The 16,800-nt window shown below is 37.1% G+C and overlaps 1 protein-coding gene across 2 annotated transcripts; it reads right to left on the bottom strand.

Moving 5' to 3' along the window:
- Nucleotides 1-28: 28 nt before the first annotated feature.
- LOC142345795 (uncharacterized) lies at nucleotides 29-6,694 on the bottom strand. Of its 2 annotated transcripts, none has more exons than XM_075398157.1 (3): nucleotides 5,791-6,694; nucleotides 1,239-1,626; nucleotides 29-769 (listed from the first exon to the last, which is right to left on the bottom strand). In XM_075398157.1, exons 1-3 carry the CDS (start codon nucleotides 6,583-6,585, stop codon nucleotides 324-326), a joined length of 1,629 nt encoding a protein of 542 aa, XP_075254272.1. In that variant the 5' UTR covers nucleotides 6,586-6,694; the 3' UTR covers nucleotides 29-323. The 2 variants fall into 2 exon arrangements, with proteins under 2 accessions (XP_075254272.1, XP_075254273.1); XM_075398158.1 differs by having other exon boundaries at nucleotides 5,797-6,686.
- Between the last annotated feature and the right edge of the window lie 10,106 nt (nucleotides 6,695-16,800).

The following is a 16,800-nucleotide window of genomic DNA, read 5'->3' as shown; positions in this document are numbered from 1 at the left end:
TTGTAAATATTAATGACAGGCAAAACAATGGTTTGAGAAATTCAATTTAAAAGAAAAGAAGCGCAAGAGCTCAAGTAGTTAAAAGTACAAAGAACATAAAAATTTACTTTGGGCTAAATTTCATTGATAAGCACCGGTTAAATATGATAATTGCACCAAATCTGAGATGTTTTTATTCAAGAAACAAAGAATAGTTGTTTTTGAATAGAATTCCAAGTTAATTTCGAACTTGATTCCGCAATCAAAATTCAAACGATCTGTGGAATATGGCAATCACGTTTACAGTTAAACGGCAAAAATTTTGAAATTTTTGAACACTTAAGTTAGAAAGGGTTGGACTTATACGTGATTACTCTAAAAGCACGCGTTCTTCGTAAGGACATATCATTTCTGTCCAACATTGACACACTTTTCTGGAAGTAGTCCAGACCTCTCCCTAAACATACAGACCATCCATTGCTGAACTTGATAATCCTGTCATGTAGTCTGTTGTCAAACTGGAATGTGAACTCTACATTTCTCGATTCTTTCAAACAAGCCTTGAACTCTTGCAACATCTGCAGCTGTTCGTTAGCACCTCTCGCACTTCTGCATGTATTCAGGTCCAGTTTCTTCAGAGATGTTCGTTTTATGAGCATGTTCGAGAACCTGACCAAGTTCTGGATCTGGTGGTTCAATTGTATGTACGCATCCTCCACTATTACATGGGTGACTGATTTGGAAAGGTAGTCTTTGAATATCTGTTCATAATCCAGGTTAACAGTGTCGTCTATAAAACAGTATCTTCAGATAATGGGAAAAAAATTCAAAGTACATCAGGGGACCTATTTCCGTTTCTCCTGGAACAAAAAATGTTCTTTTCTACCAAGTTGAACAAACCAGTGACAGTTTTTGACAACATAAATGTTTGTATAACAAACCTATTAATACTCAAGACTAGTTGCTGCAATTACCATGCATACATCTTATTTATTGTGTCTACATATTCTCCTAGGAATGGCATCAGTAGGTAGACTTTGATCATTAGATCAATAGAGTTTAGATCTAATGTATTGAGCTTGATTATCTAATTTTTCGCTGATTGCAGATATAAGTGCAGGCAATCAGCGTAAATGACGCATGAAAAACGCGACTTTGAGAAATTACAGCTTAAATAGCTAATTAAATTTTGAACAATTTGATGGACTTCGACCATTATTATTCCATCTGTGCATTTTATTTGCATCAATATAACTTACGAGGAATATCGCGTGAATCATAAGTTACATCATCTAGTCGTGCTTGAGTGCACTGAATCCAGTCCATGTCCATAGCATCACTGAACTCGTCTTTAGATTCGCTCTCTTCATTCGCCTCCACTTTCCTCTTCTTTGGTATTTTGTATCCTTTTGTACAACCAGTAGCACCTCTAGGTGACTGCACAGCAGTCTTTATTGCCTTCTTCAGTACTAGGGTAGACTGCCTTCGTTTCAGGCCAGCCCCAAAAGGACTTTTGAATGTCTGTGCCCCTTTATTTGAGACTGCTTTTATTCGATTCGAAGGAATAGTTGCTTTCAGTGAAAACCAGTCATGTCGTAAGTACCAGTCAGTTCCACATCCACTTGCAGGTCGAAGACGGACACAACTCTAGATAAAAAAGACAGACTTATCTTTACAGCCAAACTCCAGAGAGTTTAACATACAGAACGAAATAAAATTGACACGATGGATATTAAATGTATTGAAAGTAGTATTTCTGACATTGTATTACAATTCGTACTGATTTACATTTGAATACAATTCGAATACCCAGTTCATTCACTTTTATTAGCTGCGCTCTCAGATATCAAAAATTTGCACAAGTTAACTTCTATAAATAACCAAAAAGGTTCAAAATACCATTAAAACTTTCTCTTTCAATTTGGAATCAAAAACTTGAAACATCAATTTCTGTTTTATTCTCTTAGAATCCAAAACAACTTCAAAAATTCCCCATCCTAATGTATAATACTGACAGCTCAATTTTGTTAATTTTTCTCTTAACAGGAAATCATTACTTGCTAACCAAAACATTGTAGCACCTTGTTCAATTTTGTACATGCTGCCGAACAATTAAATTTAAACTAAAGCTCGTTTTCAAATTGAGCTTACATTACATGTTCTTTTTTATTTCAGAAGTAATTAGCTGCTGTTTCAACTCGGCCTCAAGAGGCTGTCACGATAAAGGACTTGAACTTATTCCAATTAATGCAAATATTCCAATAAATTTCTTCCATTTCAATGTATCAAATTTTTTCGATAAATTTCAAAATAGCAGCAAACGACAGTAACTTTAAAATGTCCCCATACTACTGTTAAAAAATTGTTTAATGATGAAAAATCAAGAAGTTTTTTTAAAGCTTTATAATTTCTTGCTAATCTAACATTGTAGCACCTTGTTCACTTTTGTACATGCTGGAAAACAACTGAATTCAAAAAATAGTTCATTTTCGACCCTTGCCTTATTTGGAATTGTTCAGTTCGATAATTGGTCTGATAGTCAGGCTATTGCTCCCTAGTTTTGTTATTTTAGTTTTTTTATTGATAATTAGGCTTTTGTTACCGATAACACTTCAGCTGGTAGCAGTTTTTCCCACACCACATGCCCTTATTCCAAAAAAAAAACTAAAAGTACCACTCTCCAACCATGTAAGACTTGGCTGCTCCCTTGTCCTGTTGGCAGTATGTCATAAAAAATTGGTATCTTTCCAAATCTAGCAACAATCAGAAGGATAAAACAAAACAACAGCATGCAAAGGTAAAGAATGAACAACAAATACACTTTCGAGGCACAAGAAGATGAGTTTAACAATCATTGTTCATTTTTCTTCTACAGTACCTACAATTTAGGGCTCTTTAGTGTCCTGAAACCTCTTATGCAGCTTTTAGAAGAGAGGCTAAATTTCATCTAAAGCTGGGCCATTGTCAGTATAGCGATATTCCTCTTAAGCGGAGAGAAAATCGAGATAAGATGTCTTAGCATCCTGTGATGAAGCTGGTCCACCAGCTCAGCCGGTGCGTGAAATCACAAAATGAGAGAAAGTTGTTTTCCTAACACCAATTATTCTTTGTTCGTATTAGAATTTATCTTTGACTGCTTCGCTTAGGATTTCAGGATATCAAATGACAGTGGCCCAAAAATTTTGGCGTCATAATAGGTCTTAACAAAATATTTGATTCCCAAAGTTGATTAACTTTACTTTAATACAATATCACATCCTCTTCAGTTGATGACAAGGCTTGACCTTATCATGGCACTTATTATACAGAGGAATCGCAAAAGAAAACACGCCCTTACGTCGTTTGTACAGTGGAGGGTATGTGCAACGGTGAAAATTTCATTGGAGTTTAATAATGATGGTACCTAAACGCAATTCCAGTTAAAGCAAGGAGAAAAACCAGAACTAGATTTGCCTTTCTTTAATTGAAAGTGATACCACTTCAAAGGAACAGCGTTCAGCAGACTTGGTACATCGTTTTCACTGGATAGCACAGCCTCACCCACTCAGAACCAACCCAGTCAATCTTATCATCAAATGTCGATCTCGAGCCTCATGGACTAGAGAATTACTAGAGCGATTGCATCAAAATGTTTGCAGTGCAATGAACGATGCATGGGGAAGTTAATCGAATTAAGCCATTTTAAATTCAACTAAATAGTGGGATTCGATAAAGGCTCTTTAAAGGTCACAAACGTTAAAGTTGTCTTTAATTTTCTAAGGCAATGGTTCCTTTTTAACACCCAAGAAGGGCCAGAATTGATTTACAATAGTTTACAAAGGTGTATTATAATCCCGCAAATATGGCAATAAATCTGTGTGGCTAGTTAAATTACAAGTAAGAAGGGAAATGTTTGGCAATAAAAGTCAAGAAACATCAAACTCAGATGACTTCTGCAGATATAAACATGAACTATATGTAGTAGTAGTAGTTTAGGCTTTGAATCAGTCTGATTTGGGTCTTATGCCTAACATTTCACGGATCTTTTCCGTTTGTGCCCCCCCCCCAGCTTAGTGGGCGCATATTATTTGCAACCCCCAGACGCACGTGCAATATTTTTACATAGTAATTTACTATGTAATGGCACGTGCTCTGTAACTGGGGGGCGCATAACGTATTGGGGGGGCATAAACGGAAAAGATCCCATTTCACAGCTAAGTTAATTTTCTGGATTGGGTTGCAATGTCCCCAATTGCACACGAAATTCCAGGAACATAAAATTATGCCAGTAACTCTTGATAAAGTAATTCCAGTAGATCTTAGTTAATCGAGATTTGTTGACATTGCTTGTTTATGTACATGTGTGTTCAGAAACTATGTTTAAAAAACGGCTGAGTCTTGTCCAAAAAGTCTTGTCAGCTTTTTTGCGTTTTTTGTATGTCTAAAATCCTCTTGTCTCGTTTTTATCATAGGAATTTTCTCTGAATCAAATTTTATAGGCAGATCGATATCCACACTCCCTCTGAGAAAAGACAATAAAAGAAGGACGTTAAAAAGTTTGAAATACATTGAAAGTGGTAAGATCTTGAGCTTTTCTACTCTGGTCTTATAATTAGCGCTCCAATTATCTAAAATCCAATTTGTAGCTTTTCGCTGTACTTTTTCAAGTTTCTTCAGTTCAGTTTTGTTTGCACACCAAACCTGGGAAGCGTAGCTTATTACCGGTACAACATAGCCCGCATATTCATTTAATTTTGTTTTTACATTAGACTTGGTAGAGACGTTTGGTTTCAAGAAATAGTACGTTTTCCAGGCTTTTGTTCACCGCTTTTCAAAATCAGATTTCAAGTGGTTGATATCACCACACCTAAATCTTTCTTTTTTTACTCGAGTTGTTTGTCGCTCAGCATAAGATTATAGTTGTTATCTTTTTTGATAGGTAAAAGGTAACATCTCTTCTCATTTAATTTCATCTTGTTCTCTTTGCACCATTTTTCTATCTTGTCAGCATCGGCTTAGTTCTGCTGGATCGGTTGCGACAAGTTTATAATCTTCGGTATAGCCAAATGGCTCAGACTGTTCTACTTGTTGCGGCAGATCATTAACATAGATAATAAAAAGTAAAGGCTCAAGTAGCGATCTTTGGGGTACTCCGCTTATTACTTCAGTTGTTTCCGAACAGGCTTCATTAATTTTTACATACTGCTTTCTGTTTGTCAAGTAACTTGAGAGTATTTTAAGAAAGTTTCCTGCAATACCGAATCCCGTTACTTTATTTATTAGTGGCCTATGAGGGACGCTGTGAAGTCCCGGAATTTAACTTGAGAATCTGCAATCAGCAACTTGTTGTTGGGAGAGTTCTTGAAGACGTGAAATCTCATAACGTAAAACGTCTGTCTCTAAAACCCTTCTAAACAAATTAGAAGGTCTTCCACACTAGGTGGTTTATTTCAACATATATACATAGGACTAAATTGGTTAGGGGGAAGACTGGGGGATAAACGGTTACGTACCGTTTACAATAATAATAATACTGTTTAAACATGATCCAGTGTCAACTTATTTAAACAAAATATCGGTTTCTTTAAATATCAAGCAAGTTCTAATTCCTAGAGGCCATTCTGCACTGCGTAAAAGTTTCATCTATGAAACACTTTGTCATGATGATATCTCGAATGTTGCGTCATATATCAAAATTGTTCTATCTGGCTATAATACGCAGATCTGGCCTTAAACATTTATCATCACTTGATGAGGGTTTTAAATTCACTGTCATAGTCATAAGTATACACAACAGGAGACAGGAAAAATTAAAAATATATATATATATACATTAACTTCAAGTAGTGATTCCAACATAGGAATCTTGGACGACAACGCAAACTCCCAGTTTATTTGCTCTAGTCTTATTTTGGACACTTCCGAGGCCATGCAGCATATGCATTCGTTGAGATCTGTACATAACGTTGTTTGAATTTGAACACATTTATACTGCTTTGAGCTTTTCGTTTGAGTTCCGTTGTCAATGAGAGGTGTCTTCTTCTTTGTTTGTCCTTTGCATTCGGGGCAAATAATTTTTGTTCGTTCAGCTTGAATGCAGACATTTCTAGTTTTTGGTTTACACTCTTTCTTGGCATATTTTTTCGGAATTGTGTTTACCACAGAAGAGTCTCGACTGCGGGATAAACTACCCAGTTCAGATGCAGGGGGTAAATTAGACTTGCTGCTACCATTAACATGTTCAGAACCATCCAGCACAGCTTCTTCTTTAGGCTTGGGAGGCCTAAAATGGCACTCCGAGTACACACCTAGCTCCTTTTTACATGTTTCTGTATCTCTGCTTAATTTGGTGTCGGAACTGAACGATTCCACAATTTGCTTGCTTTCATCTCGCTTGAATAGTTTTTCTTCGTTTTGAGATGAAAGGGTCTTGTCCGGTTGTGATTGCGATGATCTGTGTGCTTGCAGGCAGTTGAAAGCATCTAATAAAGTAGTAAATCTGAGAACTTTGGTAATAGGTGCACCACTAAGATTATTTAATTGTAATTTGGCTTCAGCCTCGCTGAGGCTGTTGTATATACCGGAGGCACCTCCTTCGACTATTACAAAGTATTGAGGTGCAGCCATTCATTTCCATACCTATGGAGAGCAGAGCCGGTGATCTACTAAACTGATCTATAAAAATTGGGATCTTTTCCGTTTGTGCCGCCCAGCTTAGTGCGTGCATATTATGACGCACGTGCCATATTTTTCACATAGTGATTTACTATGTCATGGCACGTGCTCTGTAACTGTGGGGGCACATAATGTATTTAGGGGCACAAACCAAAAAGATCGGAAAATTGTAACACCAAGGCCAAATCAGATGATAATGAAGAACTTAAGAAGTTTGAAAAGAGGATCTTTTCTGTTGTCCGCCTAATGTCGGTTATGTCAAACAGTTAAAAAATTTGAACTTTGAAATAAGAATCGCGACATTTCGAAGAGGGTATAGGACTGTCAAAACTGTCATATCCAAGACTAAAGCTTCTTCTCGACACTGCATTTTGGGCTTTGACTTGTTATGAATGACAAAGAAAACGTTACAAAGACCAAGTCCTCATTCCTGCGCTTAACTCACCAAGGCCTGAAAAACGAAATCCGATGTTCCATCTATGCCCCCAAGCTTAGTTGGTGCATAATTGTAGTTGTTGTTGTAGTGGATTCCCAGGCTAGCTAGAGGGATCTCTCCCGTTCATTTAGATTCTTCTCAACCTTAGTCTGCACGTCTGACAGAGTCACAGGCAAACTGCCACGTATGGGGATCCAATTCGTTTTTAGTAGCATTTGAAATAATTCAAAAGGAATTGTGAGAGTCTTCTTTCAAGTCCAATGGGGTTGAAAAAGTCTACTTCCATTGGCAGTTGGTTCGCTATTCTGCAGGTTCTTAACAAAAACTCGGTACGCATTCTCTCTGATCTGGACTTAGGCAAATCAAATCTACAGTGTTGTCTCTCGCTATGACTTTGGTTGCAGGAATCATGATCTCTTCCTTTTCTCACTATCGTGAAACACACCTGAGAGTAAAAGCAGGTTTAGTTAAATGGGAGTACATGGGTATTGGTAGTATATTCTCTTTCTCCAAGATAAAATAGTAGTTGGCTGACTTGTCGTAGAATTCCCAGCGGAGTACTCTTTTCTGCAAGTTTTCTAAACTGCGACTCGTGTTTCTTGATAGCGTGATGCACTCGGTAGCATGCCTTAGCATCGGCATAGCATTGTATTGTACAGATTCAATTGGGAGGATGTCTTCATGTTTGCAGCAGTGTTCCTTCGTATGAAATGAAGGATTTTAATCGTTTTCTTTTTAATTTTTTCGTTGACGTGATAGTTGCACGAGAGTTCTGGACAGATATATACTCCAACGTCCTTCGCATGTGAAGCCGGTAGAAGTTTTTCATCATTGAGGGCAAATGTATAGGGCGCTCCATTGAACTTGAGAAAGTTGTTCTTCATTTTTGCAAATTCCATTCATTTTTCAGTGGTCCATTTTTGTAGTCTTTTTAGATCCAAGATGACTTACAACTTTGAAGTGTTTATGCTAAGGAATTTCAAGTCATCTGCAAAAATCAGGCAGTTTAAGCTTCTGAAGACGCTAGGGAGGTGGTGTATGAAGATACACAAAAGCAGAGGTCCAAGAATGGATCGTTGCCGAACACCGCTTTTGATGTCCAGTGTCGTACTTTTGCATTGCTTATTCTGACAAAGTGTTTTCTTTCTTTGAGATAGTCTGTCAGTATTTGACGAAGGCATCCAGATAAACCAAATCCCTGCAATTGGACAATTAGTCTCGCGCGGAGCACTTTGTCAAATGCTTTCGCAAAATCTCTGTAGAAGGAAGTTACTTCGTTGGAGCCAGTTTCGTCGAGTGCAAAAAACACTTTGTTCAATTAGTTTAGTAAAAGTGTACACTGATTTCCTCTTGATAAAACTGTGTTGCTGGGTTGCAACTATATTAGCCGCCCGTGCGCAATACTTTATGTCTTTTGCTAACTTAGCGTGGTATTTGCTTAAAATGCAAATTCAGAAGTTGAATTTTTAAATAGATCCATGTGAAGAAATGTGGGTTTAATTAAATTAACTTTAATCGAGTGACTAGCTCTGATGGTAAGTTTGGTATTCAATGATTTCAATCTTCGCTTTAGTCGGTACCCAAAATCAGTTCTATCTTCGTGGTAAATTAACCAGAACAACAAAGGCATGTCAGTTTCGTTGATTTGGCTGGAAGCCCGAGCTTTGTCTAATAAAAGGCTTATTTCCTTTTCTGACATCTATCAGAATTGTGTTAGCAATAAATCAGGTAATAAATCAATTTTTAAAATAAACCTTTAACCTTGAAACCCAAGGTTTTTTAACACATCTTTTTTATATACGTGTGACACTCACACTGCCCCCTCTTTGCAAGAATAGAGTGCACCACTCACTCAATTTCAAACCATATTTTCTTTCACAGATCTTGTTATATGAACGTCTTACTATACGAAAAGTTTATAGTTTAATATAGACAGTTAAATTTTCAGTTTTTGTTGTTCACAACTTTTTCTGCCTCGTAAAGTTCAAATATGTTGTACGCTTCTCGCACCTTATCATTTGTCTGAATTTGGTATGCCCGGTTGATGATCTTGATGAACTCTGTCTCCGCCGGCATCAGGGTGCTTCAATAGGCTTGTTTCTTGATCTGATCCTCTGAAGCAAAACATTTTACCAACAAAATCTCATACTTCGTTGTAGGCCGGTCCATAATGTTTTTGCTTCGAATCTCTAAAAAAACATTTCTCCGTGGCCTTTGTTTTGGCTATTTCAGTTTTAGAGATAAGTTTTTGTCAATCAATGACAGAATCTTTTCAACGGCATTCGTTGGCCAAATAATGGTTGTTGTTTTCCAGCTGCTCAAGCTCTGACCTCAATTGGTCATTCATTTTCTGCATTTTTTTGATGACTTTGCCCCTTTTTAGCAGCTTTGACTTTCAAATCGGCCAACTGTTGCTTGAATACTTCAAAGGTTTGCTCCTGTTTAGCAATTCTTGCTGCTGCTGCCTTTAAATTAATTCGTAACGCCTCAAGTTGGCGCTCCATTTGCACAATACTTTTGTTGCCTCTTTGGTCTTGTTGCAATAGTTATCCAGTTCCTGTAAACCTCAACGAGGACTTTTTGAAGCAAAGAGTAAGTACTCTTCATTTTCTCTAACTGCGAGTACGGGTTTTGCAGTTCCACTTCAGTCTGCAGAGCGCGCGACCGAATATTGGCGGGTGCCAGAAGTTCTAGCGTAGATACTTTCCGAGTCCGCGTCAAACAAGATTCAATTTGGTTGGCTCCCGGGGAAATCTCGGAAATAATTTTCCACAATTTTTGCATGTATTACACACATTCACCAATCTATGGAATCTGAAAAAGCTGTTCAGAGTTTCATGTACGTATTTTTCGAACACTTTACTGATGACGCTTAAGATTGTGACGGGCCTGTAATTAGATACAGATGTTTTCAATCCAGCTTTGTAAATTGGCGAGACCGCTCCTATCTTCCACATGTCTTGGAGATTTCCGTGCCGTTTGACAGTCCGAAAGACAATGTTGAGGTTTTTTCCCATTGGCTTGGACAATTTTTACAGAAACTGAGGGAGATTCCATCAGGGCCCCGTGATTTAGCGACGTTGAGCATTACTAGAGCTTCTTGTATTCTCTTCTTCGAGACGCTGAAGTTGTTGATTCCTGGAACCGCATCTGCTTTCCCTTCAATGGTTACATAGTTTGGTGTTCTGTCTGAGGAAACTGATTGAAATTATCGGTTCAGTTGATCTACTCTGTCTTTGAGTTCAACTGCTACTTCCCTGTCGAGCTCAATCAGGTTAGGATACGACGACGACTTCATTATGCTCTGTGAGTTCCGCTTCAAAATTGCATGCACCCGCAACAACACGTGCCCAATGTTTTCATAGCCTCTGAAGCATATGATAGCGCTGCGCACAAGAGAACTTATTCTCGTGCGTATGTAGGTTGCGCGTATATAAATACGTATATATATACGTATGTACTCGTACGTATGATTGGAACATGTTGCCAACAATGAAAAAAATTTTTTTGAACATCATTCAGGTTTTTCATGCTGTTTTCGACTAGATGTTAAAAGACGGTCATCTTTAGCAAAAAGATTTAGCGTTGTTTTCATTGCTTAAATTCAATATCTTTAACATAAACGCGAGAAACGATAATGAAACTGCCTCTGATCAGACCGTTCCAGACCAAAGCCTTTTCCAGACTATGTAATTCGGGCGCACCGGGAACGTGTGTGCAATCGAAGATCGTCTGATCAGAAGTCACTTCGCTCTGGCCGCCTCGACCTCGGAATTTTTATGATAAACTTATTAAATTGTTGTTGTTGTTGTTGTTGTTGGGGATTTTCTTTACAGAAGGGATTTCTCCCGATCAAAAAATTATAGAAATTAGTCCATGTCTCTCTGCAGTGTTGACAGTCACAACAGATCTGCCACGTGAAGACGTTTTCTGGTTTGTACCACATCAAGATATCATTCCACATTTGCTTTAGAATTCTGTGTTTTAGGCCGTGTTGATTTCCGAAGTCAATGCTGTGACGAAGTCTGTTGGCTATCCTTTGGGTGCGAAAGACGAAATTGCCGCGAGATTTTTCGAGTCGTTTTTTCGTTAAGTCAAAGTAATCGTCCCTTCTCATTCATCTGTTTCCATGCAGCACCGGCTGTTTTGTAAGTAACTTCTTGTTACATGTATCTAAAAGCTCCGTGTGGCAGACTTTCAATGTGAGGGTTTTAGGAGACCGACATTGAAAGCAAATGAGATACCACGTCTTCAAATCCCCACCAATCGATCCCTCTTGCACTCCTACATATTTGTCACCCTGAAGGCAAAGCCGACAACCTTGCTTTTGTAATCGGGGGAAAAGACTTGCATGGCGGATACTACCCCTCAGATAAATCACCTCACGAGGTAGCAGACAATATCAGCCAGTTCTCTAATTTGAAACCGTGTAAGTATTTGGAACCTAATCCACGAGGTCAATGAAAAAAAAAATCTGCGCTAAAAGGGTAGTGGGACGATTCGGAGGCAGCAAGTCAACTCCTATGTATATTTTTAAACCTTGAAAGTCATAAATTGAGGCATCTGATGCAAATGAGAGCGTAAATGACAAGCATTCGCATTATAATCAAAATAGATACCCCCCAAACGACAATAGGCCGTGTGATGTAGAAGAGTTGATTGCCTTTTTACAACGTCATTCGGACAGAATCCAGGCGACAGTTTACTGTCAAAGGTATGGCGCAGAAAACAATTTGAAACAGCTGTTGAAATCGGGAATTTTAGCGATCCAGTCAACGAAGCATTTGGTGTGAAGACGGAAGCAAAAGAACAGCAACATCAGCAGATACTTCCAACTACATCAAGACTCCGAAATTGAGCTTAAATCACTGGGGTTAGTGTTAAAACATCAATCTAATCTACGGAAACTACTGAAAAAGAACAGTGGAAAAGGAAACTGTGCAAAAATTAACGGGAGGCAAGGAAGAAGCGAATGCTGAGTGGTAAGTGATAGCATCTCTTGGTGTTTGCCCACCGGAGTTCTTCCACAAACCTTCAGCTATGCTTAAACTGCCAAGATGTTGGTGTGAGAAAAACTCTGCAAAAAAAGACTGTTGGAAATCATACTTGGACTATGAAAACAATGTTTCTAAGTATGAAAGTAGCCGATGAAGAATAAACTTTCTTAAAACTGGCCTGAGCACAGATATAATACCGGATTTTTTGAAATTTCGTGTTCCAAAACAAGATGTTTTTTTGGATCAAGCGGTGCATATTTTTCAACTAAAATTTTCAAGGTCGGAAATTTCCACAGTAGCTGACACTCATCAAATATGCGGCCAAAAGTAAGATGCTAGTCGAAAAAATCTCCTAAATAATTTAGATAACCACCTATTGCCCTCCGTAATTTTTGTTTTGCGCAACCGAGTTCGTGACCAGTTAGTTAGTTCTGAAAAAAGACTGCAGAGAGAACTTGCCAAATTTTTGGAAAGGGAACACAAGCCTCTAAGATCATCTAATGAGGAGACTGTAGTGGTTCCAGATATTATCATTATTCCGGGATTTGTCAGGGACTTGCTCGCTTTTGGTCCAAAGCATCCAATAAAGGACAAGTTTAAAGAGTTGCACTTCGTGGCGGACATAATTGTGATAAAGAATCTGAGTGAGAACAATGTACCAGGTGAACTGTTCGAGATTGAAGCGGCAGCAAAATTGTACTCAAAAAACATCAGAGAAACACCTTTAAATAGAGCATTAGCAAAAAATATCTCTACGACAACGTCCTGATTGCTGTTCCGTTTGCTAAGGGTTTAGGGTTTTTTGCTATGAAAAAGAGCACGTACGCAGAAAAACTGAAAAAAGTGTTAGATTGCAAACAGTTCAGAAAACTTGAAAAGAGTTGGGATAATATCGTATTAAAAAATGATAAAGAACTATACAGCGAATGTTGAATATGAGGAAAAAAGGGAAGATACCGGTTAAAGTTTAGGAAACTTTAAGGTCCACTGGAGCACAACCGGAAAATTTGTATGGATTAGCTGAATTACACAATAAATAAACCCCTCTGAGCCCTGTTCTTTCTATCCCAGGAAGTTGTTACCATAAACTTAACAAGTTTTTTACACCCTTTTTCAAAAGTATTAAAGAAGCAAACACAGAAACTAACACCAATGACGCAAGAAAGGCTCTGGAGCAAAAAAAACTTGAAAAAGACGAACAAACCCTATCATTAGATGTAAAAAGTTCTTACACCAACGTGCCCATAAATGAAGTCATTAACAGTGCCCTGCGATCGCTTTATGCCAGTGAAAATAAAGAGGACATACCTAGAACAACAATGAAGAAAATTAGCCGTCACAAACGTCCATTTCAAACGCAATGAAAGTTGATACTGTCAGAAAGAAGGGTTGGCAATGGGTGCGTCCTTGGCAGTAATTTTGGTTAATTTTTGATACAACCGTGGGAGCCACAACTGAAGATACAGACACCTAAGTGTAAAACCAACACACAATTTAGCACTTGTCGCAATTGCGAACACCGTTTGACAGCACGTTCCAGTGGTGTTGAGTGTGAAATTTGCAATAATCGGTTCCACGAAAAATGTCAGCAAATCAGTAACAGAGAATATGTTAGCATGGAAAACCAGTTTTGGATGTGCTCATTCTGCCGTGAAAATGGTAAGACTGGCATTAACCTAACGTCCGAAACAAAAGTTTTCCTAAGATATGTCGACAATATTGAAAGAAGAGTTAGAGATGACACAAAAGAGCTGTTAGATGCGGTCAAAAACGTCCATCCAAATCTCCAATTTACATTAGAACCAACCGATGATAAAAAAACAGTTGCCATTTCTGTATATGTCAATTAACAGACAACTGGAGGGGGAAATACTTCAACATAAAAAAAGCATAATACAGGGAAAAAAAACACCGTCTGTTCCGAGCCCCCAGCAATTCGGAAGCGTTCCATGAAGCATTGACAAAAAATGAAGAAATTTGGGAACGTAATCAATATCCTAGGCATTGGGTTGGGAATATGGTCGAGGATACAATTAACCAGCAGCGGAATAAAGAACAAAAGAGATATAGCCGTAAAACAACAGAAAACTACTGAGAAAATACAATCTGTATTAAAGTACAGAGGCAACATCTCTAATGAATTTGTACAGAATTTGAACAAAATTCATCCTGTACAGACAATTTTTAACACTTTGAAGCTTAAGAGATGCCTATCCAGCCTTAAGTTTAGCACAAGGGTTGCAGAGCATGCCAATGCAGACTCACCGATAGGAATACACGCAATTGAGTGTAAGGGTGATAAAACAGCTTTCCAGTGGAAGATAATAGACCAGTGCGGCAACCAATCTAGTTAATGACACCAGAGGTGCTCTAAATAAGAACACTGAAACGAGCCATCAACACATGCGACGAATACCAAACACAAAAATTGACACTGAAAGCTTAGTTTGGAGATGAAATTCCAACTTGAAAAAAGACACCTTTTGAAACGAAAAATTCGAATTAAAAATTGAACAAAACATAAGTAAATTTAAAGTAATTTAAGTGGGTTTTTCAAAAACAAAATTGTTGATATGCATCTGCTATATCAAATCGTAATTGTATATTTACTCAGATGTAAAGTTTTGTAAATATGACTGTAGATATGTAAAAATTCGTTTTAAATTTCCTTGAATGAGTGATTTTAGTGATCTGCATTTTATTTTCTGGCTTTTCATTTTAGAATTTTCAATGGCTGATAACCTGACGGTGAAATCAGAGTTCAAAAACGTTTGTAAGAAAATTTAAAATTAACAATCCTTTCTTAAATCAAAATAGATATGATGAATGGCAATCAAAATAGAATGAGTAGTGATTTTGAATCAGAATTAGAAAAACTATTGAAACATAGGGTTATGTTTAGGCAAAACTAGCAGATATAACTCATTTGTGATTTTTTATATGCGTTCTAACAACCCTGTAATCAAGTATAGAGATTAAAAGAAAACCTTTGCCCTAAAAGTTAAATCGGTCAACTTGGAGGCAGCAATTCAACTCCTATACATGTTTATAAATCCTCACAGTAGTCAAACCTCAAGCATCAGAAGCGAAAGACAGAGAAAATCAAATCATCAAATTTTAATTAAAATAGATATGGTAAATGCCAATTGAAAATTGTTGTCTAGTGATATTGAATCAGACTTTAAAAAAATATAGAAACATTCAGGACAACAGCCTCTTTTCTAACACAAAGGTGTATATAGACCCTTTGTAGAGTACCAGCGTATGAAGCGCGCGTCACAAGGCAGAATATGGAGCTACGCCGTCGATAGATTAAATCTACTTGACGGTAGGTAAATTTTTACAATCGCTCGTCAAATAATTTTTAAAGAGAACAATCGTAAAAGACAAGGAGAAAGTAGCACAAAAAAGAATACTAAAAAAATTTTTCGCGAATGACAAAAAGTTTTTCTCTAGCAGCTCCCATTTTTTCACAATTTTTAGCAAAAAATAAAAGTTTTTAAAAACAAAGCAAAAAAATCATGAGATAGTGATGCAAGAATATTATGCTTATGCAAAAACTGTGATCCTCAAGCAAAACTAGCAGATAAAACTCATTTGTATTTTTATTATAAACGATCTAACGCCCCTGTAATCGGTAAAGAGATCAGTAAGGAAAATCCCACCCCTAAAAGGTAATTGGTCAACCTTGGGGCAGCAAGTCACTTGTAATTTTTATATAACTCTTTTGTAATTTTTTTATTTGTTCTAACACCTCTGTAATCAAGTATAGATGTCAATCAGAACAAAATCTTGTGCCCTAAAAAGGTAATTTGTCATTTTGGGGGCAGCAGGTAACCCCCTATGTATATTTATAAATCCACACAACAGTCAAAAAGTGAAGCATCAGAAGCAAATGATAGAGAAAGCGACAGGCATCCCAATTATAAACAAAAAAGTTGTTATAAAGGACAATCAAAATCAATGGTGTAGTGATATTGAATCAGAATTAGAAAAAAATATAGAAACAATTAGGACAACAGACTCCCTTCCTAGAGGAACTCTCTTTAAGAACACTGAAACCAGACATCAACACGCGCGACGAATACCGAACACGAGAATTGACACTGAAAGCTTAGTTTGGAGACGAAATTCCAACTTGAAGAAAGACACGTTATGAAACGAAAAATTCAAATTAAACATTGAACAAAACATAAGTAAATTTAAGGTAATTTAAGTGGGTTTTTCAATAACAAAATTGTTGATATGCATCTGCTATATCAAATCGTATTTGTATATTTACTCAGATGTAAATTTTTGTAAATATGACTGTAGATATGTAAAAATTCGTTTTAAATTTTCTTGAATGAGTGATTTTAGTGATTTGCATTTTATTTTCTGGCTTTTCGTTTTAGAATTTTCAATGGCTGATAACCTGACGAAGAAATCAGAGTTCAAAAACGTTCGTAAGAAAATTTAAAATTCACAATCCTTTCTTAAATCAAAATAGATATGATGAATGGCAATCAAAATATAATGAGTAGTGATTTTGAATCAGAATTAGAAAAATTACAGAAACATAGGGTTAGGATTAGGCAAAACTAGCAGATATAACTCATTTGTGATTTTTCATATGCGTTCTAACAACCCTGTAATCAAGTATAGAGATTAAAAGAAAAGCATTGCCCTAAAATTGAAATCGGTCAACTTGGAGGCAGCAATTCAACTCCTATACATGTTTATAAATCCTCACAG

This window comes from Convolutriloba macropyga, chromosome 9 (genome assembly GCF_964194025.1).
Source record: "Convolutriloba macropyga chromosome 9, txConMacr16.3, whole genome shotgun sequence".
In the NCBI taxonomy this organism is placed as follows: Eukaryota; Metazoa; Xenacoelomorpha; order Acoela; family Convolutidae; genus Convolutriloba; species Convolutriloba macropyga.
The sequence above is the reverse complement of the archived record's forward strand: the minus strand, read 5'-3'. Positions and strand labels throughout refer to the sequence as shown.